This window comes from Pelobates fuscus, chromosome 10 (assembly GCF_036172605.1).
Source record: "Pelobates fuscus isolate aPelFus1 chromosome 10, aPelFus1.pri, whole genome shotgun sequence".
NCBI classification, from domain to species: Eukaryota; Metazoa; Chordata; class Amphibia; order Anura; family Pelobatidae; genus Pelobates; species Pelobates fuscus.
In genome coordinates this window covers 64,175,347-64,199,321 of record NC_086326.1, presented here as the reverse complement: position 1 = coordinate 64,199,321, position 23,975 = coordinate 64,175,347, and the positions used below count along the sequence as shown (strand labels likewise).

General features: G+C 39.6%; 1 protein-coding gene across 2 annotated transcripts in view; it reads left to right on the top strand.

Moving 5' to 3' along the window:
• The window catches only part of PRKG1 (protein kinase cGMP-dependent 1), a 927,484-nt gene that overhangs the window by 237,812 nt on the left and 665,697 nt on the right, over positions 1–23,975 (top strand). For both annotated transcript variants that reach the window (XM_063435055.1, XM_063435054.1), the window contains exon 2: positions 11,900–12,066. In XM_063435055.1, the coding sequence (XP_063291125.1) occupies positions 11,900–12,066 (167 nt within the window). The remainder of the gene's footprint in view (positions 1–11,899; positions 12,067–23,975) is intronic.

Sequence of the window (23,975 nt, the reverse complement as noted above, 5' to 3'; positions counted from 1 at the left end):
AGTGTCTGTGTGTGTGTGTGTGTTTAGCTGTCAGTGAGTGTCTGTCAGTGTGTGTATGTCTGTCAGTGAGTTTCTGTGTGTGTCTGTCAGTGAGTGTATGTCATCGAGTGTATGTCTGTCAGTGTATGTCTGTCAGTGAGTGTCTGTGTGTGTATCTGTCAGTGAGTGTATGTCTGTCAGTGAGTTTCTGTGTGTGTGTGTGTGTATGTGTGTGTATGTCAGTGAGTGTGTGTGTCTGCCAGTGAGTGAGTGACATGAGGGGGTGGCAAAATGGATCTTTGCCTAGGGCAGCAGAAATCCTTGCAATGTCCCTGCCTGTGCCACCCCCCCCCCCCCCCACCCATACATGTAGTCAAATATTACCTTTATTCCAGTATTCAAGTCTGCTGGTGCTGGCTCTGCCCTTGTTCTGCCTTCTTGGCTGACATAATCAGAAGTGATGATCTGAGCCAATCACAATGCTTTCCCATATAAAAAAAGCATTGGATTGCTGAGATTGCCGAGGAGGTGGGGCACCCTGATCAAACAGCATCTACTCTTAGAGATGCATTGAATCAATGCATCTTTGTGATGAATGTTCAGTCTCTCCACGCAGTAGGTGGAGACACTGAATAGTAGGTGACCCAGGAAGCACCTCTAGTAGCCATCTGAGGAGCAGCGAGCGGAGGCATCTCTAGGCTGTAATGAAAACACTGCCTTTTCTCTGAAAAGTCAACGTTCACTGCAAAAAGCCTGCAAAAGCTGACTATACTTACCAGAATCACTACATTAAGCTGTAGTTGTTCTGGTGCCTATAGTGTCCCTTAAACTATGTTAGTGAACAGCTGGGTAATACCCCTCCTCAATGCAACCCCCATTGCCAGTCTTCCCTTGGTAATAAAGTACCAACAAATATAATATTTTCAATAAACATTGAATAGTGACAATAAAGTCATGGTAAGGTAAAACCAGTCCCCCAACACTGCATTTATGCCGGTCTCGATTATCTGCTAGCGTTAGACACCCTTACCTTTATCTGTTCTGTGTTGTACCTAGTAATTTTTTTTATATTTGTTCTTACAGTCACTTAAATATTCATTGAGAGAATTTTGGTTTGCTTGCTTTATTTGAGAATCTAAGTTGCATTTTTTGTGTCATTGAGTCGCCTGCAAAATCAATATTGATATTTCAAAGCAGTGATCTGTTCAGAAATTATAAAACTGTAAGCAGGAGATATGAATTCATTGAGCCGGGATCCATGTATGATTTAATTTAGAAAATCCTTGGATTTGTACAAGTCACGAAACATTCCTGTATGGGATTCATTCAATGAGCAGAATTCTTTCCAGCTTTGCTAAACGTATTTAAAAGAATATATAGTTACATAGCTGAAAAGAGATTTGCGTCCATCAAGTTCAGCCTTCCTCACATATGCTTTTGCTGTTGATCCAAAAGAAGGCAAAAAACCCAGTCTGAAGCGCTTCCAATTTTGCAACAAACTAGGAAAAAAATCCTTCTTGACCCCAAAATAGCAGTCAGATGTCTCCTTGGATCAAGCAGCTATTACCCCACTAATTAGAAATTTATATCCCTGTATGTTATGTTTTTGCAAGTATTTATCCAATTGCAGTTTAAACATCTGTATAGACTCTGACAAAACCACCTCTTCAGGCAATGAATTCCATATCCTTATTGCTCTTACTGTAAAAAAAAAAACCTTTTCTTTGCCTTAGATAAAATCTCCTTTCTTCCAGCCTAAATGTGTGACCTTGTGTCCTATGTATAGCCCTGTTTATGAATAGATTTCCAGATAATGGTTTGTACTGGCCCCGAATATTTTTGTATAATGTTATGATATCCCCTCTCAGGCGCCGTTTTTCCAAACTGAAGAGATTTAAATTTTTTAACCTTTCTTCATAACTAAAATGCTCCATTCCTTTTATCAATTTTGTAGCTCGTCTCTGCACTTTTTCTAGTGCCATGATATCTTTCTTTAGAACAGGTGCCCAAAATTGCACAGCATATTCAAGGTGTGGTCTTACCAGCGATTTATAAAGAGGCAAAATTATATTTTCATCTCGAGAATTTATGCCCCTTTTTATACATGACAAAACCTTAAAAATAACCTTCTGCTGACTTAGAGGGACACTATAGTCACCCAAACCACTTCAGCTCAATGAAGTGATCTGGGTGCCAGGTCCCCCAGGTTTTAACCCTTCAGATGTAAACATAGCAGTTTCAGAGAAACTGCTATGTTTACATTGCAGGGTTAATCCAGCCGCTGGTGGCTGTCTTCCTGACAGCCGCTAGAGGCGCTTCTGTGACACTCGATGCAAAAATCACATCCAGCGTGCAGAACGTCCATTCCGCTCTACTCAGAAGCCGATGTTGGAGTGGGAGGAGAGGTCACTGGATTAAAGTATTAAAGTAAGTAACTGCTGCCAGTCCTTCTACGCTATTTTTCTGCAAGATTGTTTGCATGACAAAAAAAAGATATGTAAACAAAAAAAAGAAAAATATGCACGTCAATGTAACTGTAATTGTTTTATGTTGTATGATTGCTAGTGATGTCCCGAACGGTTCGCTGGTGAATAGTTCCTGGCGAACATAGTGTGTTCGCGTTCGCCACGGACGGCAAACATATGCGATGTTCGGTCTGCTCCATATTTTTTATTTTTTTTTGGTGGTCTTTCAGCCTAAGATTTCTTCTAAAATCTTCTTTTTTCAGCCTCAAAAAAGACCAAATTAAATAAAAAAAAATCCATCTTCACCCATGGAGGGCTCCGCGCAGACTGAGCTCTGCAGGGCGGGGGAAGGCTTATAAAGCCTTGCCACGCCCTGCAATTAGGCTAAGAACACTCTGATTGGCTGGTTTAAGCCAATCAGAGTGCTCTTTGTAATTTTACACAGCGTGGGAAAATTCCACAGAACTTTCCCACGCTGTGTAAAATGACACAGAGCACTGTGATTGGATGGCTTGAAATCCATCCAATCACAGTGCTCTGTGTCATTTTACACAGCGTGGGAAAGTTCTTTGGAATTTTCCCACGTTGTGTAAAATGACACAGAGCACTGGGATTGGATGGATTTCAAGCCCACCAATCAGATTGCTCTTTGTCATTTTACACAGTGTGGGAATATTCCAAAGAACTTTCCCACGCTGTGTAAAATGACACAGAGCACTGTGATTGGATGGCTTTAAATCCATCCAATCACAGTGCTCTGTGTCATTTTACACAGAGTGGGAAAGTTCTTTGGAATTTTCCCACGCTGTGTAAAATGACAAAGAGCACTGTGATTGGATGGATTTCAAGCCATCCAATCACAGTGCTCTGTGTTATTTTACACAGTGTGGGAAAGTTCTTTGTCATTTTACACAGCGTGGGAAAATTCCAAAGAGCACTCTGATTGGCTTAAACCAGCCAATCAGAGTGTTCTTAGCCTAATTGCAGGGCGTGGCAAGGCTTTATAAGCCTTCCCCCGCCCTGCAGAGCTCAGTCTGCGCGGAGCCCTCCATGTGTGAAGATAGATAAAAAAAAATTGCGCTCATTTTTTTTTTTAATTGCGTTGGTTATGTTTCTTTATTTGGCCTTTTTTGGGGCTGAAAAATAAGATTTTAGAAGAAAGAAAACATTGAATGGTAAGTTGTTTTTACCAAATTTTTTTTTACAGGTCCCCCCCTCATTATTTTTAGGTTGAGGGGGTAGGTAGGGGGATAATTATTTTTGGAGGGACAAGGGGGTGACTAGGGTCCCCCCCCCATTTGTATTTAGGGCCCTCACCTGCTGCTCAGGGGTGGGGGCTGGGGGGGACAGTATGTCCCCCCCTTATTGTTTTTTTTAGGGCCCCCACCCACCGCTCAGGGGTGGGGGCCGGGGGGGGGGCAGTAGGTTCCCCCTTATTGTGTTTTTTAGTGCCCCCACCCACCGCTCAGGGGTGGGGGCCGGGGGGGACAGTAGGTCCCCTTTATTGTTATTTTTAGGGCCCCCACCCACTGCACAGGGGTGGGGGCCGGAGAGGGGGAGGACAGTAGGTTTTATGTTCGCGACATCACTAATGATTGCATTCATTTTACCTTTTCTTTCTATAAGACAAATTAAAACAAGCAAAGCACTATAACTGCTTCATCCCATTGAGTGCTCTCTCGTCATCCTTCCATTCAACATGAACTGTTTTTAATGGTTTAATGCTATAGAAGAGTCCCCAGTAGTCCATCCCTTCTGTGCTGCTTGGGTTAATGACAAAGTCTGCAATTGGCTGAATGTGTCAACTGACCACTTTCAGCCTATCAATGCCATTGCAGGCATAAATCAGTATGGGTAAAAGGAAGTGTGTAATATCTCCTTTAGAACACACCTTCAGTGGAAGCAAGAATATGGGAAACCAAGGACCCTCGTTAAGTGTTAAACTGCCAAAAAATGGTTTAACACTGAATGGGGGAGGGGACAGTGCAAGGAGAGTCCAGGCACTAAAACCAGTTTAATGAGATGAAATTGTTAAAGTGCCTAAAGTGGTCCTTTAAAGTTATTATGCCAAGCTTACTTTTTTCTTTAGTATCTAGCTTTGAGTAAGCATAACCATTCTATTTCTAGCTCTCCATTGGTTTAATAGATTATACGGTAAATTTACATGCATACAAATTGAGCCACAAGAAGAATGTTTCGGTATTTGGGGATGGGTGTCCTTTGTATTGATAGCATGCTTTGAGTCTCTTTGGTACAATAGTATATTTACCATTTTAACGATGACATGACTTCAAGCTTCTAATGTTGGTTCAAAGGAACACACTGAAAATCATTTTGCTGTGATCAAAGGTCACTTGTGAAAGGAGTCCATTCTGCACGGTTTAGCTGTCATTTCAGAGTTGCCTTGTGACATGAAATATAATAAACTTCAAGTACCTCACTTACAAGTAGGTTTATTTTTATGTAGAGGAATCCAATATGTTCCCTACGGATTTCTTTTGAAACTTGCTATCTTTGAGGAATAGTATCTGTGCCGTTGTGTCTGCTATCAGATATCCATTATATTCATTTTTGGATAAAACAGCGATTTCTATGGTATTGGGTATCTCGTTAATCTGTTTTTTAAAACATATAGTCCATCTCATCATCTAAAACATAAAAATATATTATACTTGTTATGCTTTGTTTACCATTAAATTTTCTGATTCAGATTACTCGTTTTCCTGGCACTATAGTGACCTGAGGGTGCCCCCACCCTCAGGGTGCCCCTCCCGCCGGGCTATAGGGGGAGGAAGGGGTTAAACTTCCTCTTTCTCCAGCGCCGGGCGGGGGACTCTCCTCCTTCTCTCCGCCTCCTCTCCTTCTCCTCGGCTGAATGCGCATGCGCGGCAAGAGCCGTGCGCGCATTCAGCAGTCTCATAGGAAAGCATTCACAATGCTTTCCTATGGACGCTGGCGTCTTCTTACTGTGATTTTCACAGTGAGAAGCGCGGAAGTGCCTCTAGCGGCTGTCAACAAGACAGCCACTAGAGGCTGGATTAACCCTAATATAAACATAGCAGTTTCTCTGAAACTGCTATGTTTATATAAAAAAGGGTTAAACCTAGCTAGACCAGGCACCCAGACCACTTCATTAAGCTGAAGTGGTCTGGGTGCCTATAGTGGTCCTTTAATCCACGTCTGTCTTCTATCCTTCATGAGATCGTTGTATGTTACAATCTTTCTCAGGAAACGAACAATTAAAATATAACGTGAGGACTAACTATTGGGCCCTCCTTGGTGCCTTAAAACACATGAGATTTTATGCATTTTTGGAAGCACTGAGAAACGAAGCAAGAAAAATGTGGGTAATGGATTTCGAAACCGTAGAAAGAAAATGGACTCTGACCTTGGAACTTTTGGATATATAGCATATAATGGCCACAATTTTTATTTTTATTCATGACCATGAGATGCATCACCAGTCATAAAAACAACTGCTAATCTTTTGCCTTTCGTAAGATGGTTAGCCACTATTTTAATAATGACTTCTTGACACCTATTTCATCATCACCCAAATTACGATATAAATCCTCAGACTCCCCATATCTGGACGGGTTGGCCTTCTGATACTGGCTACTACTTCACAGTGCTTTTATTGCACCCTGCAAAAGCAGACACCAGAGTGATATACAAATGAACTGTTTCTACCTTCATTAGTGGGTCACTACTCCGTAAGTGAGTAGGTTTGGACTGATCTGTGTGGTTGAGATCACCAACTGTGTGTCCAGAAAGTATAGCAGACACTCTAGCAGCTGGTATAACAGAAAAGGTCCACAATTTTCTTGTCTTCAGATTTTGATCACATTCCACACTGTATGAAAAAAATGGCTCAGCACAGCAAGAAACACCATGGCGTGTTCAGAACGTTGACATAGAAATGTTGCCATGTTTTCAGCATAATGCTATTTAAGCGTCATTTATATCACGCTGTTTACCCGTCGGCATTTTGAATGCCGTAATATAAAAACTGGAGGAAAAAAAATTAAATATGCTGTGTATACAAAAGTGAATTACTCTGAATAACTGTTTGATGTCACTCACGCCTGTGAAGGTTCATTGTGTTATTGTATCAATTCAGAGAGAAAATTCTACAATAAGCTTATTCGTAATCTTGCAAGATATATATTTTTTCCTCTTCTCTGTTTTATAGAGGAGGCAATGCCTTTACAGAGTGTTTACAAGCAAATGGGAGAGTAAATGGATGTGATGGGTTATTATGTGTGCTAATTGTAATTCAGTGCTTTAGTTTATTAACCTGTCACTTCATTATATGCCTGTACTTTTTGGTTTCAGAGTTCCTTGGTGGTATTTCCACCACTTGAATTTAATGCGGTCAAAGTAAAGCAGAATGGATGTGCATCATCATATCTGTCCTTAATTGAAATAATTACATGGTGGCTTTAATAGATTTAATGAGCACATTTAGAAGCAGGTTTTGTAAATCTTTGTCGAACACACAGTGCTAAAGGGAATTTGCCTTTTTCTGTACATTGATCAATATAACCAAATGTAGAGAGAGACATTTATATTGAACTAATATAATAATAATTATATTTTATAAGGAAACCTATCTATTAAGGCATAACGTATATAAATCGCTACAATTCTGCACAGCAATTCTCCTCCACTGTCTGTGGTTAATCTGTACTTAATAGAAAGTAGTAAAGTAACAATAAAACCTCTAAATGGAAAAAAAAAGAAAATGCACATCACGGGAGGAGCACAGACACAAAAAAGTATTTTAAACCTTACAAGAATACTTAAATAAATAAATAAATAAAAAGAATAATAATATTGGGATTTTGTTGAACCATTCAAATGTATTATTAGTGGGAAAAAAAACACCTCATGGCCAAATAATGGGTGTAGGAATTGGGATAAATCTCCACAGCAATTTGAACCTTTACATGTTCCTCTAACTCCACATTGGGCCAATTAGTCACCTGTCTCTCCAGGGGATATCACAGTGGCCGGCCTTAGTCTGTGGTTGGTTAGGCTAAGGCTGTTGTTTCTTTCCCCTTTCTGGCCATTGTGGGCAACCCTTCAGCAATGTGGACAGCCACACAGAGACCACGATGGAGAAGCCCATCCATGAAACCCTTGTTATAAAAACAGAGGCACCCCTGTGTTCATGAACACTGACACTGCACTAATTTTCTTCTGCATTTACCTATCTTTACACTTCACCCAAATACACCTTTGCAATTGCACACACATTGACATTCCATTTAAATACACACAGACAGCCTTTACATACAATGGCATTTTACATAGATATAGACATGTCATCATACCCTTTGCTTGTACAAACATGAAATTACTTCTACACTTACTACACCATACTACCCTAAAGTAAACCCCTACACTAACAATTAATTACACTGTACATAAGCACATACAAGACACACATTTATGTACTAAAAAATGCTATGGTAAAGTGAAAGACAAATTGTAAAAAACAGACAAAAATAGGGAGACTAGAAAAAGAGCTAAATTGAAGTATTGTTCAAATCGGTTATTTGGCCTACATTTTTTTTTTTTTTTTTTAATGTTTAGCTTCCCCCGTTTTTGTACGTATAATAGAATAACATTTACTGTTTAATTTAAGCATAGCATACAACAACAAGGCATTTAATGAATTAGCACTTGTGCCTACCAACCATTTGGCAAATAATTCCTTATAAATACCTTAACATGCTAGACTTAAATGATTTCCTGTGTTCACCTAGAAATCTCCAACTTGGCAGATGATAAAGGCAGCGCTTTGCAAGACCCAGTATCAAAATATTACTATTGAGTTTGAAGAACACTAAAGCACAGAAGCTGCTATAATGTATGACCAGTAATACCCAGAAAAAAACAAAAACTGCACATGCGCAAACAGTAATAGATAAAGTGACCGTGCATAAACAGTGATTTACAAAATAAAAGTATATTAATAGGAGAGTAAATGATTATACGGACCACACTGTGAGAAGACACACTCTCTTATGTGCTAAAACAAAGTGATATACTTGCACAGTCTTGTTGGGATATGTCACATGGATAATTGTGGAATGGTTGTAGTACCACTCCAAACTATCAGACCCTAGTGTTTGTATTTTATAATAATACCCGTACCCAAGCAGAAATGTAACCTGGTGCCAATATTTAATATGGAAAACATGAAACTAAACTAGATGAATTATAACTGTACAAGTAAAAAAAAAAACAGCATTCCTTTATGATGCCAAGGTGACCTTAACTGTTCATGTCACAGGCACTCCTCAGTGCTTCTGGAGGTCCTATAGTGTTTACCTACTTTATCTAAATGCACCAGCATCATGGTAAATGTGTCCTGCTCATAGGCGACCAAATAACATAGCTCTCCAGAGGTGCCCTGTCCGATGCACTTGTGGACTGCTGTCTCATTTATTATTGATTTCATGCTATGAACTTTTTCCAGTTCACCTGTTCTGGCCAAAATTGGCAATTTTCTTTTAAATTCTCTAGATACTAGAAGTCTGGGTTTAGTGAATAAATCTCTAAATCCAAGCTAACCACTTGTTTCAGAGTCAGATTTGCCTGCAGTTAGAGTAGTTCGTTGCCTGCAAGAACCTCTCTGCCACAGATGCCTTCCTTGGAACTACCTTGCCTACCTTGCAACTGCACAAGTGTTTTTTATTTTATTTTTTTCGTCCTCTGATCATTTCGCTCCTAGTGGATATCTATAAACTGCACTCGGCTGTCAAACCCTGAATACAACATTCACACCAAACCTACAGCACTCCCATCCTGTACCTTTAACCCCTTAAGGACCAAACTTCTGGAATAAAAGGGAATCATGACATGTCACACATGTCATGTGTCCTTAAGGGGTTAAACTCCAATACATGTGTTTAGAAATCAGTCTGTGCAGATAAGATTATTATTGTTTTAAGTTGCTAAATTACATAGTTGCATAAATGATTAGTAAATCAACTAAAACAAATTCAACACAGCTGGTGCACATCCCTAAAATTGAAGTGTCCGTCTTTATTCATTTTAGACATTGAGATGCATATTAATTCTGCTCACACCTTTTTATTTATTTCGGCAGGAAGCACATTTACATTGTATGCACTTTTCCCTGTTTTAAATTTTGTGTGTTTCAAAATATGCACATTCTAGGCCTATGATAAGTTTACAATTAAACCATAGGATTAACACAGTAAATATTCCGTAGAAGTGTATATACATATTTAATGGGGTACATACTAATTATGCAACCTGCTTAGTTTTTAACTTACTGAAAATGGTGTTAGAACATCTGGAGAAAATAAACTAAACGATTCCTGGGATGCACACATAAAGTTTTAGCAGTGTACTTTTTTTAGCATTAGCAACCATCCATTTTCAAGCAAGCGCAAAACACAAGAAAAACAATAAAGTTGCTTATTACTGCGATCCATTCTGAGCCAAATGACTGTAAAATTGGGAGCTGCCCTGCTAAACACTTAGAAAAAAAATTCTCGTCAAAATGTAGCTTCTAATGAAATCTTGAAAGCATTAAAGTGATGGGTAGTTGAGTGCAGTTTTCTGGTATTGCATGCAGTGAAGCTCCAGGTGTTTTCCTCCCGTATGTAAAAGGATATGTAGAATAAAAATAGTACATCGTTTAATTTTTATAAACTCTGATTATCCTCCATTTGAAAGGGAAAAAAATTTGCAGACTGATATAAGAAGGTGCTGTAAGCAACTCTATACTGGCTTCAAGGCAGACGACAAGCATTTAAAAATGTACCATCAGAGCCCATCAAAGCCTCTGGGATGCTCGTACATTGCCTATCCCTTCAGGCAGCAGAGAGATTAATATGCTTAATAAAATCAGGAATGGAATTATTGAGCTGCACCTCCTGTCTTTCCTGGAGTTGGGATATTTTGATAAATTTTTTTTGTCACACCAATGATCAGAGGCATAAAAGTAGCAAATACTCCTCGGGCTTTGCTATTTCGGAAACTACATCAGCCTGTCCTGTTTATCTGTGGTGCATTTCTTTATTTGAAGGCACACAAGTGAAATAGTCTGTTTCCAGGGAATGAGATTGCTGTGCTATAGCTGTGATATTTGCAATGTCAGGAATGTTATTGTTATATAGAAATATCTAAACAAATGACGTGCGTATGCAAAAATGTTTAATTGAATATATATATATATATATATATATATATATAGTATTTTGCATATATATATATATATATATATATATACATATAGTATATCAATAGTTAAATCCCCCCTCTCATAATATTGTAAAGCGTTACGGAATCTGTTGGCGCTATATAAATGGCAATAATAATAATAATACAAAGAAATGATGCTAGTTGACAGTATGCCCATCATCTCTTAGCTGCACTAATAATAATGACATAGAAGTGTACTGGGCCATGCCTCTCTTCTGTTTGCTGAACATTTGTTTTAATATAGTGGAGATTGTTGTTAGCAACTCAGTATGCTTCAAACCTAGTTTCAAGCAAGCAACATGTAACCAGGTTTATAACAGTACTAGATGGATACCACAGTGAAACTGAAGGTAAATAAATTTGACACAGATAATCGGTGCCTTAAAAAAACACTGAAAGAACTTTGTTGACTCAAGTAAAAACGTTAATGTTTTACGTAGTGATTTACCATGCAAAACTAACTGTCGTTTCCACTGCTAGTTCTTAGGCCACACAACAGGTCTGCTTTCAGCGGTACAGTCCTAATTTCAGGGTCCGCCGTCCTGCTTTAGTTCCTTGGTGTCCCACATTTGGGAACACCAGGGAAGAGTCCACGGTTGAGCATTTTGTCTTTTATTGTCTTTATTGTATTGTGTCTAACTGTTGTACAGTACTGTCAAAAATGTTGTTGGTGTTTAATAAAAAGCAGGCCAGGTGTCTCATCTAGTAGTCTTTGGTTGCTCTGATTTTGCAACTTTTCTTTGCACACAGTCAAACTAATAAACATCAATAACTGGGCACCATGGTAAACATAGTCCACAATTGGTGGAGTGGCAAAGGCCATGATTGTGCTTGTCTGCTTCCATAGAGGATATATGAAAGATGTCTTGACAAGCTAAAAGAAGGATAGCCAACTATTGCACTGATTTTACAAACAATCCTTTTTGGCTGTCTTTTTCCTTCACTGAAATATTCCTGCCTTCCTTTTGGGCTGTCATTAAAACACTCAGTCCTGTGTGTATAATATATTGTAACAACCAAAACCAAACGTTAACCCATTGATAGTGTTTCATTTAGAGAAAACAGAAGGAATTCTTCAACTTTATGTCCAACCTTACTACTTTCTATGTTTGTAGCTCTGTAACTCTGTTGGATCATTTTATTGAGTTATGTGACATTTTATTGAGTTTATTGAGTTATTATGTGACTAAACATTGCATCTCTTGCTTCAGGTCCAAGGATTTAATTAAAGAAGCGATCCTTGACAATGACTTCATGAAGAACCTAGAGATTTCACAGATCCAGGAGATTGTGGATTGTATGTATCCAGTTGAATATGGCAAGGACAGCTGCATCATCAAGGAAGGGGACGTGGGGTCACTTGTGTACGTCATGGAAGGTACAGTTATATTTTCTTACTTTTTGCGTGTTAACCCTTTTACAGCTAGATGAATGGGCAACAACTTAATCCATTTTACCCTGTCTGTCTCTGACTTAAATGTTACTGGAGAAGATTTGGGTCATTTACCTCCAGGACAGAGAAAGTTTTAATTAGCAACCAATTACCTTTTCTTTAAAGTCCTTTTTTTTGCTGACATTTGCACCTCCTTGAATGCTCGATGCCCGATCAGCTCATAAAATAAATGGCTTGGCAAATGATTATTTCCACAAATGAAATTATAATAATGAAATAATTATCTCCATAAATGAGACTAAAGATGTTTAGATTGTTTTTATACAAAATAAAGTACAATTACATTTTCAAAATTATGCTTGTCAAATCTCTTGCAAGCACATTATATTTTCATCTGACATTATCTTGTCTCCATGTGTGTGCCACGTTGTGTTCAGTAATATTCCTTAATCCTACCATAAGCCTTGCAGATAACCCAATTACAGTACAGAGGTGTAACCTGTAAGTTGCCTGCAAAGTATATTTTCTCCCAATGCAAATGTTAGCAGGTAGGCTTGTATAGTATATAGTTGTCCTATTCAAATTGAGCCAATGGCAGTTCAGTCTTATTTCAGTATGCCCTTTTAATTGAACAATTAATTAAAACGATCATCTGGGGTTGCTGTTTCTCTCGTGCAGAGAGAGACGGCTTGTATTCTGGATCTGTTCTGCCCTTTTGGGTGGAATCACTCTGATATGCAATCGGCACTGGTTCTTTTTGTAAGGGCAGAGGATGAGCTAAAACCAGCTTGAGATCTGAGCGGGGACCCAACAAAGGGCATTCTCTTGCACCCTCTTTTTTTGCTCTCTTTACAATTATGTTAACAAAGTAAATATTTTCAAGATAATTAAGACCCACATTTACTTGTCAAATATAGTGAAACCATCGCATAGCCTATCTAGAGCTTTCTTAGTTGAATTTCAAAGATCACCATATTTACAATCTTAATAAAGACTTCGTAAAAAGAAAGCAAAGAAACGAAAATAATTATAAGAATATGAAACTAAGGAATCCAGCCTGCCAGATCTAATCTAGATGGAAATGCTTACTGTCCATCCGTAATTTTCTTTCTTGTAGTCGAAAATATAGTTATCCTGAACTAAAACCTCCTAATAAATACCATTTGTTGTTTTTTATTTTTATTATACTTATCATTTTGTGTTATATTTTATCGATTGTCATGATGTAGAAGAGCGAAGGTGCTTCTGCTAATGTTGTTTACTATGTTAAAGAAAATCAATAGCCCTCAGCGATGTATCATCCCCTGGAGATGAAACAGCCAGTGGACATGTGTATTTTAAACTCACTGTGATATTGCACAGTGTTAGAGTGGTTGCTTTGAGTGCTTGTGGGAAATTAAATGGCCGATATTGAGGGCAGTTTATGTGAAGAGGGAATGGCTTAATCTCTATCACAGCATTGATCCTTTGATATCCCTTTTAAAGGGCTGCTTGTCAGTTGTTCTTTGACCCTCTTTCCTTATATTAATTCATTGAGACTTGAGTATTATCAAAATTTGGGCTAATATTGTACAGAGCTATTTTTTTCCGACTTTTACATTTATTTACAACATACTTCGGCACATGTGTTTTTGTATATTGCATACATTATTATTATTAGAAGCGAATAAAGTTATTTGGTAAAGTGAGATGCCAAGTGATATATAATTTAGAATCAACATAGCCAAACAGTGTAAACATTCTATAAATCAGCTATGCCTTCAGTTTCATAACTCTGGCCTTCAATTTGAAATTCACTTGGAGCTCACTTTGAATAATAACTTTAGTAATTAACCCTGTAAGTGTGTAATATTAGTGTGGAGCTTTTATTTAACACCAAAACATGACCTAAAATCTAGTAGAATTTCAGGCATCGCTTCCTATTTAAAGGGACAAGGTGTTAAAGTAATTAAATAATATCAAAGGGATTTTATTGTTTATTGTTTGATTGTTTTAGCTTTAATGTAACTTAATCAAAGAAACCACCACTATGGAGGTAAGTATTGACCTGATTTTTTAAAATTCATTATTATTAATCTCTTTAGTTTGGAAAAAGGCGCCTGAGAGGGGATATGATAACCTAATACAAATATATTCAGGGCCAGTACAAACCATTATCTGGAAATCTATTCATTAACAGGGCGATACATAGAACACAAGGTCACACATTTAGGCTGGAAGAAAGGAGATTTTATCTAAGGCGAAGAAAAGGTTTGTTTACAGTAAGAGCAATAAGGATATGGAATTCTCTGCCTGAAAAGGTGGTTTTATCAGAGTTTATACAGATGTTTAAACTGCAATTGGATAAATACTTGCAAAAACATGAACATACAGGGATATTATTTCTAATTAGTGGGGTAATAGCTGCTTGATCCAAGGAGACATCTGACTGCTATTTTGGGGTCAAAAGGAATTTTTTTCCTAGTTTGTTGCAAAATTGGAAGCGCTTCAGACTGGGTTTTTTTGCCTTCTTTTGGATCAACAGTAAAAACATATGTGAGGAAGGCTGAACTTGATGGACGCAAGTCTCTTTTCAGCTATGTAACTATGTAACTATATTAAGACCAGATGTAGATCCATACATCTGACCCAACAGAGAAGATGCCAGAAGAACTTCTAACTTGTTGGTTTTTTTAATTTTGGTGGTAAAAATAGTCCATATGCTGAAATTGTACATCCCTCATTTTCCTTAAATACCATGCAAAAAAATTAAACACATTGAAGGACACTCACTGGCCATTCAATGGGCCACATAAATTCATGGTCACCATGAACTTCGCACTAACCACTATGTTGAACACAAAGCTGTTAGAAGACTTCAGGCATGTTGTGCCCCAGCTAGATGGTCTTAAAGCTGAATATCTAATCCTGCAAAGACGTTTTATTGCAACACCGGGCTGGGAAGGGGGGCAGGGAGGCAATTGCCCCCCAGGCCACCCTAAACCCAGGGGCCAGGGCTGCCCACATCCAGCAAAAAAAGGAAAATCTGAATCCCCTGCCTCTGGCTGAGGACTCAGATTTTTCAACTTACCTCACTCTTCCTGTAGCCTGCAGTCAGTGGAGTCGGCCGGCCTCTCCTGATGATGTTGGGAGGAGGTGGCGTGACTTTCACTGCTCTTCTCCCAGGACCGCTGGGGAGTCTGGGAGAAGAGCAGAGGAAGCCAGGCCCCCTCCTCCTGACATCAGGAGAGGCCGGCTGACTCCACTGACTGCAGGCTCCAGACTTCACTGACTGTTGCTGAATGCTGCCCTCAGGGAGGGGGGAATACACTTTAGGATTTTTTTGTATTCCTCTCCTCAGCCCTGCCCCCCCTTCCCCCCTCCTCAGCCCTACCTCCCCCTCCTCAGCCCTACCTCCCCCTCCTCAGCCCTACCTCCCCCCTCCTCAGCACCTGTCCCCTCTCTTCCCCCCCTTCTCAGCCCTGCCCTCTCTCTTCCCCCCTCCTCAGCCCTACCTCCCCCCTCCTCGGCGCCTGTCCCCTCCTCAGCCCTGCCCCCTCTCTTCCCCCCTCCTCAGCCCTACCTCCCCCCTCCTCAGCGCCTGTCCCCTCCTCAGCCCTGCCCCCTCTCTTCCCCCCTCCTCAGCCCTGCCCACTCTCTTCCCCACTCCTCAGCCCTGTCCCCTCTCTTCCCCCCTACTCAGCCCTGCCCCCCCTCCTCAGCCCCTGTCCCCTCCTCAGCCTTGCCCCCCTCCTTAGTAAGGCTCTGTCCCACCCTTTCCCTGCTCTTTTTTCCCCCTATCAGCTACTGCCCCCTTTCTCAGCCCCATGCCTCCCACTACAGCCCCATAACATCCCCACTACAGCTCCTCTTCCCCCAATTGCAACCCATATCACCCACAAAACAACCCCTTTCCCAAATTGTAGCCATCAACCTACTTAAGCCCCTATCCCCCCCTACATTTCCTAAACCCCCCAATTACAGTTTATACCCTCCACTACAGCCCCTGTCCCCCCACTACAGCCCTGTCCCTTTACTCAGCCACTGTCTACTGGTTTTAAAAGTGTAAAGTTTGTGTGTGTGTCTGCCAGTATGTCTGTGTGTGCGTGCAAGTATGTCTCTGTGTGTGCCAGTTTGTGTGTGTGTATGTCAGCCAGTATGCCTGTGTGCGTGTGTGTGTGTGTATCAGTATGCCTGTAACAGTGTGTCTTTCTGTGTGTGTCTGTGTGCCTGTCAGTGAGTGTGTGCATGTGCCTGTCAGTGAGTTTGTGTTTTTTAGTGTGCGCCGAATCAGCAAGCGTGTGTGTGCTTGTCATTGAGTGTCTGTTTAGGTGACTGCTCCCCCCGCTCCCCCTTTCAATCACATGGGAAAGGTGTTTTTACTCTCCTCTTGGTGCAATGGGCCACTTGACTGGATTTGCCCCCAGGCCAAAGGCTGCCAGCCCTCCCCACACCTACATATTTAGTTTCTCAAACATCTTGAAAGTTTTAATACATAGAATAATTCAGTGAAGACTTCACTCAGTAGTGTATGTTCCTGTCATACAGATTTACGCCCACAGACAATCACTAAATCTGGAAAAGCAGTCAAGCGTATCGAAGTTGTTCATGTGTCTATTAAAACATATTTTTTTTTTTACCGTGTCTTACAGTATGAATGCATAGACCTCAATCTATATATTTGCTTGCAGCTTTGCTAGCGCAATGCATAGGTCATATATCATAGTCTACACTCTTGTCCAAATCATTGTTAAACACTATTTCAGTGACTGATTGCCTTTAAGCTAAGACCACATATAATAACACTTCTAGGAATGCAGTGATGCAGCAAGTGAAATTTGAACTCACAAATAATTTCCACCGTGTACAGACCAAGAAAGGTCTCTTCCATTAAGAGAGGTTGTAGGAGTTCCCTCAATTTATCCTTCAAGAAATGTTCTAAATGGTCCAGAGACTCAATGTATGAAGATTTCAATAGCTATGGCTGCTGTAGCTAGATAGCAACTAAACACACGGATCTTCTATCAGTCTTTACTACTTTATTTTGAGATTAAATGACTCATGCAAGCCCCCTTTTTATAAACAGTTGGGTAGATTAATAGTGACACAGAAAAGTGTCACTATTGCAGTCTATCTATCCCAAAAGATTGTTGGTCCTCCACAGTTCTATCACTCTAACTAAGAGTGTTGTGCAAATATTCTGCAAGCATTCAAGAGATAAAAATGGTGAAAGAGACCTGCAAAAAAATGGAACACTTTTCCAGAACAATAAAAGATAGAAATACTAATAAATTGAATGCACTACACAATAAGTAACATGAATAAAAGAACTTGGACTACACACCTTTTGTGCTGACTCTATCTCCTCCTAGCTATGGCTACCCACTTCTTTCTCCTATTAAAGGAATTCGGAGGATATAACCAGTACACTGATTAGCCAAACAATCTTCCCAGCAGTGGCGTACACACAATCCATGGGGTCCCGGTGCGAAACTGATCCGTGGACCCCCCCTCCCTCCCCTGATCTGTGGACCTCCCCCTCCCTCCCCTGATCCGTGCCCCCCGTCCCCCTGACACATACATACAGACACATACAGACAAACACATACAGACACATACAGAGGCACACACACACACTCATAGACACAGACACACAGACATACATACAGAGACAAAGACACACACATACAGAGACACACAAACATACAGACACACACACACATACATACGGGCCCCATGGATTGTGTGTACGCCACTGCATACATAGACACACACACACATACAGAAAGACACAGACACACACATACAGAGAGACACAGACACACACATACAGAGAGACACAGACACACACATACAGAGAGACACAGACACACACACACACACAGACACACACACACACATACACACAGACACACACACACGTACAGACATATAGAAAATGTTTCCTACCTTGTTACTTTCCCTGGGGTCCAGTGGGGGCTCAGCCTGATGGGAGTAAGAGTTACTACTCTGACTCCCTCCTCATCCTCCCTCCTGCGCAGGCTCTGATAGCTGGGAGGAAGTGACATGCAGTCACTTTCTCGCAGCAGTGATGTAATCACAGGGGGCCCGGTCGCGCTGTTAAAGCACCCAGCGCAGACCGGGCCCCCTTACAATCCACATCCATCGGGTGGCCCTAACAGCATGGGCCACCCGATGGACCCCTCCATATGCGGCCCCGGCGGTTTGCCATATGGCCCAGGGCCGCAAAATGTTGCAGCTGGCCTGGTACCCGGTCGCAGGAGTCCGCAGGGCGGCTGGGCCCCCTGGAGTGCCGGGCCAAGTCGCAGCTGCGACACCTGCGACCGCGGTATGTATTCTGTCTATATATAGTTTGGGGTACTTTTTTGTCCTTTGAATAACTAACTCATTTACCTGCCCATTAAGCTGTGCTTATTCTTGGTTTAGTTCACTTTACGTGCATTTATGTAAGCACATCAACTATGGACCCCCTGCTCAGTGTGTCTAAAGCTGGAGTACCCAAAAGGTAGATCCATAGATGTTTTGAAACAGCTTCCATGATGCTCTTGCCATTCTAAAACCATTCTAAAGGTATGCAAAGCATCATGGGATTTGAAGTTCTACAACATCTGTGGATCTGCCATTTGGGCACCCCTGGTCTAGAGGGACATAAACCATACTTCACACACCTCTGCTTTAGGGACAACCCAACAAATTAATGTAGGAAATTCCAAATCATGCCTTTGGGGTTGCTGTGTGTTCCTTGTGAAAAAAGGATTTGTTTGGCACTTGAAATCTGGACCACCCACGTGGATGTCATTAGTCTTAAAAATGTAGATAAATTCCTCTCTATAATGGTACAGGTTGGGAAGAAACATGATTTGGTTCTGAGCTTTTATCAGGGCTATTAATTTATGGTTGAGAACACACGCTTTTGTCAACTAATTAACTTTATGTATTTTATCTAAGCAATATAAAAACTATCTTCAAAGCCTGTTTTATCTCTGGACCTTGGCAGCTGTAATTGGACAACACTGCTATCATGTATGTTCAGTGTCCCCTAGAGATGGTACTGTGCCAATGAAAAACAATAGATAAAAGGATCAGCATGGGAAAAAAAGCACAATTCTTACAATCTACCTTTGAAGAGCAGTGCCACCTGCATTCGGTTTTTCAGCTGAGTAATAATATACCATGGTCAACTTCCCATTTTCCATGTTTTTACTCTACCTTCAAGTGGACCTCACAATGTTTTGACCCTTGGAGGGCCTTTGTCATAGGGTTGAAGCATTGTCCGGTCCACATGACAGTGGGAAAAATGTCACTGGAAAACTGGTGTGTGTGTTGTTTATTGTATGCTGACTTTGGGTTCCATAGCAAGGGGCTGTGAGGACTAAGAGTACTTAACGTTCTCCATGTGAAGTGCATGTTGCCAGCCTGCAAACTTATTTTTATATCTGCCTGTGAGTAATTCCTTCTCTGGTGTTTGGGGGGCTTCTCTTTTGGCTTTATTTAACAATGTGATGTACCTGGATATTGACTTTTATTTAGATGAAAATAAAACAAAGTAGTTAACATTTTTTTTCAACCTGTTACGTAATTTAGTCACGGTGTGTATTCTCATGCAAACCTTTATATTTATGGACACGGTTCAAATATAAACCAGGAATTTTATAGAAGTCATGTTCATTGGCCGTCTAGTAGTTCCTACTTATGAAGAAGAAGAAATCCTTTCTCATCTTCTACCTTCTATTTTGTTGAGAGATCACCTGGATTAAACTCTCCCTCTCGCCTTGTCCTTGTCATGTTGTCAAGCTCCATTCAAAGAATTGAATTACTTTTCCAATCAACCAGGCTGATTAGCTGGAGAAATCCTTTTCTCTCCCCATTGTTCAATTGCCATTTTCAGCCTCTCTGTGACACATTTGCCTTCCTGTGCTATTAACGGCATCATCTTATCCTTTGAATTTCAAGTCTTTCTCATGTCTTGGTTTTAAACCGTTCGCTGCGGGAAGCCTTGCGCTCCCTTTGCTAATACTGTCACTGCATTTCATCACATTTATTGCAATGGTAAGAATTTGCATAAAATAATGTTTAAAAATAAATACGAATAGGCGCATATCATATTTGTTAAGCCATTTGTTGTAAAGGGAAGGCAGCGTCCGTTTTTTGTTGTTGGGTTTTTTTTTGTGTGCAATTTGTAGGGAAGTCTGTTTCCCAGAATGAGTTAGAAGTCTAGCACTAAAAATGCAATGTATGGTAATATATCTTGGAGTCACAAACATTTTAGGTGTTCTGCTCTTAATACACTTTTTTTTTATATTACTCCTTGCAAATGACTTGGATTTACGAATCCTCCTTAAAGCATCTATTCTTCAAAATGTAAAAAATCCAGTGCACTACTGCTGGGAAGCATGTGAGTGCGTGATTACTGGAGAGGACATTTGTATACCAACAGCTAGCAGCACACATCGTATAATTGTCTTGTGTGCATGTTGATATTGTGCAATCTAATCTAGAATGTTCATCAATGCACATAGGAATGCTTACTTTCATACTACCCTTGTCTAGTATATCTCTTTTGATAGATGGTCTTGCTCAACCTTCATACCTAGACAGGTTTGCTTAGCATGTTTTTTTTACTTTAAATTTATTCAAAAAACAAAAAGAAATTAGATGTTTTTCTTATTCAGGATGTTGACTAGTACTGTATGTTGATATTGTATTCCAACCTAATATATATTTAGATTAAACATTATTATTATTTTTTTATTTGTACCTTGCTCACATCTCAAATGGAAATATTGAAAGAGAAAAAAAATCTATATATTGTATAATGGGTAACAGGCGATGCATTTTAATATTGCATAACAGTGGCTGGGGGTTAACTGCAGGATGAAAAGGGTACGTCAAATCCACACCGAAGATCTTTTGTTGAATTTGTAATTACTGCCCCATCTTTGTTGAAATTGTAATTACTGCCCCATGAAAAATGCAGGCAGCAAATCAGAAACCACTAGAGTACACTAGAGTAACGAGCAGTGATTGGAATAATTGAGCCTCGATACTTAGATGCTACAACACTATGCTCCAGAGAGATGTGGCAAGAGTAATTTCACTGGCAAGAGCCATTCTAAAGGTCTCAAGAGAACGAGTTATGTTGCATCCTCAAAGTGTAGTGAGTGAGTCTGTGCGCTGGAGTTATTTATTGTTTTTCTTTCTCTTAAGGTGTGCAGAAATAAATTCTCTTTATCTACCTCTGAAATTAGTTGCTTGGTTTTGACGAGTTGACGATAAGGATTCCTCACTTCTCATACCTTCCAGATAATAGTTATGAGATCACTGCTTAAAAAGTGAAAAAGTGAGATTATTAATGCTATTTTAATCAGATTTAAAAAAAAAAAAATGTTTCCATCAGTGATATTTATACTCCGATCAACAAGTTACAAATATTGTGTGGTAGTATTTGTTGTAACCTGATATTTAAGGGTGCAAGATTGCTGCAGAGTTTTAGGCAATTTAAAGTAAATAAATTGTGAATACTTAGATTTCTTTCTCTTCAATGTTATCTGATAGTTTTTTTCTGTTTTGGGCAAAATTATTGAAATTGGATACTAAACTTTGTAGCAATACATTGCAAAAAAAAAACCTTTTCCTTAATACACACCTACGTCTTGATGTGGTATTTCAGGAATTATGTGAGGTCCAAAAGAAATAAACAAACATCACTTAGCAAGGATTTAAACATAACAACTTTGGCTTCGGGGCAAATGTTGAAATCTCCAAAGAAAGATTTTAATACTGTACTTACAAACATTAAAAGACATGCCCTGCTGTACATCAATATTTATTTTCGGAAGAATTACACAGTTTTCCCCTTTTAGTGTGCTGTAACGGATCTTACTGAAGGACAGAGTTTTCAGCCAAATGGCAAACGTAAGATCTCTAAGGTCTTTCGTCTGTGGCTATAATAAAAAAATATATATATATATATATATATATATATAAAAGTGCCTGTGTTCTCTGAGTAAAAGTAATATATTTATGAAATGTCTCGGAAAAAGAGTTTTTGAACTGTTGAGAAACAAAAATAACTTGGAGCTTTTAGGTTGCAATGTTATGAGCAATTATAAGGTTCACATTATTGACTACTCTTGTGGATTGTCCTCGTCTTCCATTTTTGGGTCCTTGTTCTCGTTCCTCACTCTCCTGGATCACCCCTGTTTGCCTACTACACTCTTGGCTTCTGACCTCGGCCACCACTACCTGGCTACTCTCAGGGATTATCTCTGTGCCTTGCTACAACATCATTATCAGACCTCATCTTATGTCACGACCAATGCGCTCAGATCATTCTTTCAACCATTGCCGCATTAATATGAACTTTGTTCCCAAGTGCTCAACTCACGGTAAACTCCCAAATTGCCTTGTGTCTATAGTCAATCATTCTAAAGACTTTCTGCTCACTCACATACTTTATTTAATGTGGTCTAAAGCATCATTGACTCATAATTTCCTTCTGCTTAAGACTCTGGTTGCACCAAAACTTTTCTGCTCCCTCCTCTGCTCAAATGATGCCTAGATTCAGAGTATTAAGTTGCATACAGTCATTTTACTTATTTTCCCAAACATGCCAGTCTCACCGCTTTTGCCACTTCTCATTACTGATGATCTCACCAGTCAAATGCTGCACCAATTACAAGCTCCTCATTGATTCAATTCATTATTGCACATACAATGTATTCCTCAATGCCTTACTATAGGGAACATTCTGGGTCTATTTGACAATCTTTGCAGAACCACAACCAGGACAAAAGTTCAAGTGTCAGCCGCTAGAGCTAGCGTTGGACAGCTTTTGTAGTTTTTTTTGCCTAGAATGCCCCTTTAATGCTCACCTAGATTGTAGCTGAAATGTCAACTGTGAAGTTGACTTAATACATTTGGTTTGTCTTTGATTGAGTGGGCACTCAGGAACTGCTTACCAGGCTCACTAGGATCTGCTTATCTGGGTCAAACCTAAGTTCCCGGTAACGGGACTCCTCTCTTTTCTCTATCCCTTTCTACTACCATTAATGACAAGTAACGCTTGTTTGGTGTCTGTCGAAAATATTTTTTGAGCAGACACGTACAATTGTGGTGTATGTTGTCTGTGTTTTAAAGCATGAATTATTCTTCACTACATTGCGTGTGTGTGTTACGTAGATTCCTTGCTTGGAAGAAGTATTTATTTTGCCTACAGCAGGATTATAGTTTGTGCTGACCATGACCTTCTGCATACCACTGATGTTTAAAACTCCCAAAGAGGGACCACCTTACTTTAGTGGGAGCACTTGGTGGATGAGAAGCAGACAGGGCAATTAATAAAATAATCAGATGGCTTTATGACCTATTGACACCTATTTACGTAAGTGGGTTATTTATTTTGAAAAATAACAGACTAGAAGACGAAAGAGAAAATGTTGGAAGAAAACAAAAAGAACACTGAAGGGAGATGGTTTTTGATGATTCTGTATGTGTATGATAACGTGTAAAAATGTCTGGAAAATCATTCATGTGGATTTTTTATTTTGAGTGTAAATGTAGAATAGAACTCAGTATGAGCATATTGATTACACCAGAGAAATAACCTGAAGCTGGCTTTACATGGGGGAATCAATACATCATACATTGTAATTGTTTTGTAGCATACTTGAGATTATTAATGCTAATATGCCTGACTCTTTTTATTGCTTGCATTTTATGGAATAAAAACGTAGATTGTACTACAAAATATAAAATATTGCTTTTTCTGGTTTGGTAAAACGCATAGTGTTCTTATTAAGATATATTCCATTTTTACTTTGTACCTGTCAATCAGAAAGTAGATATGGGATATGATTTAGGTAACAATACTTAGTTCCAGCAGTTGCGTATTC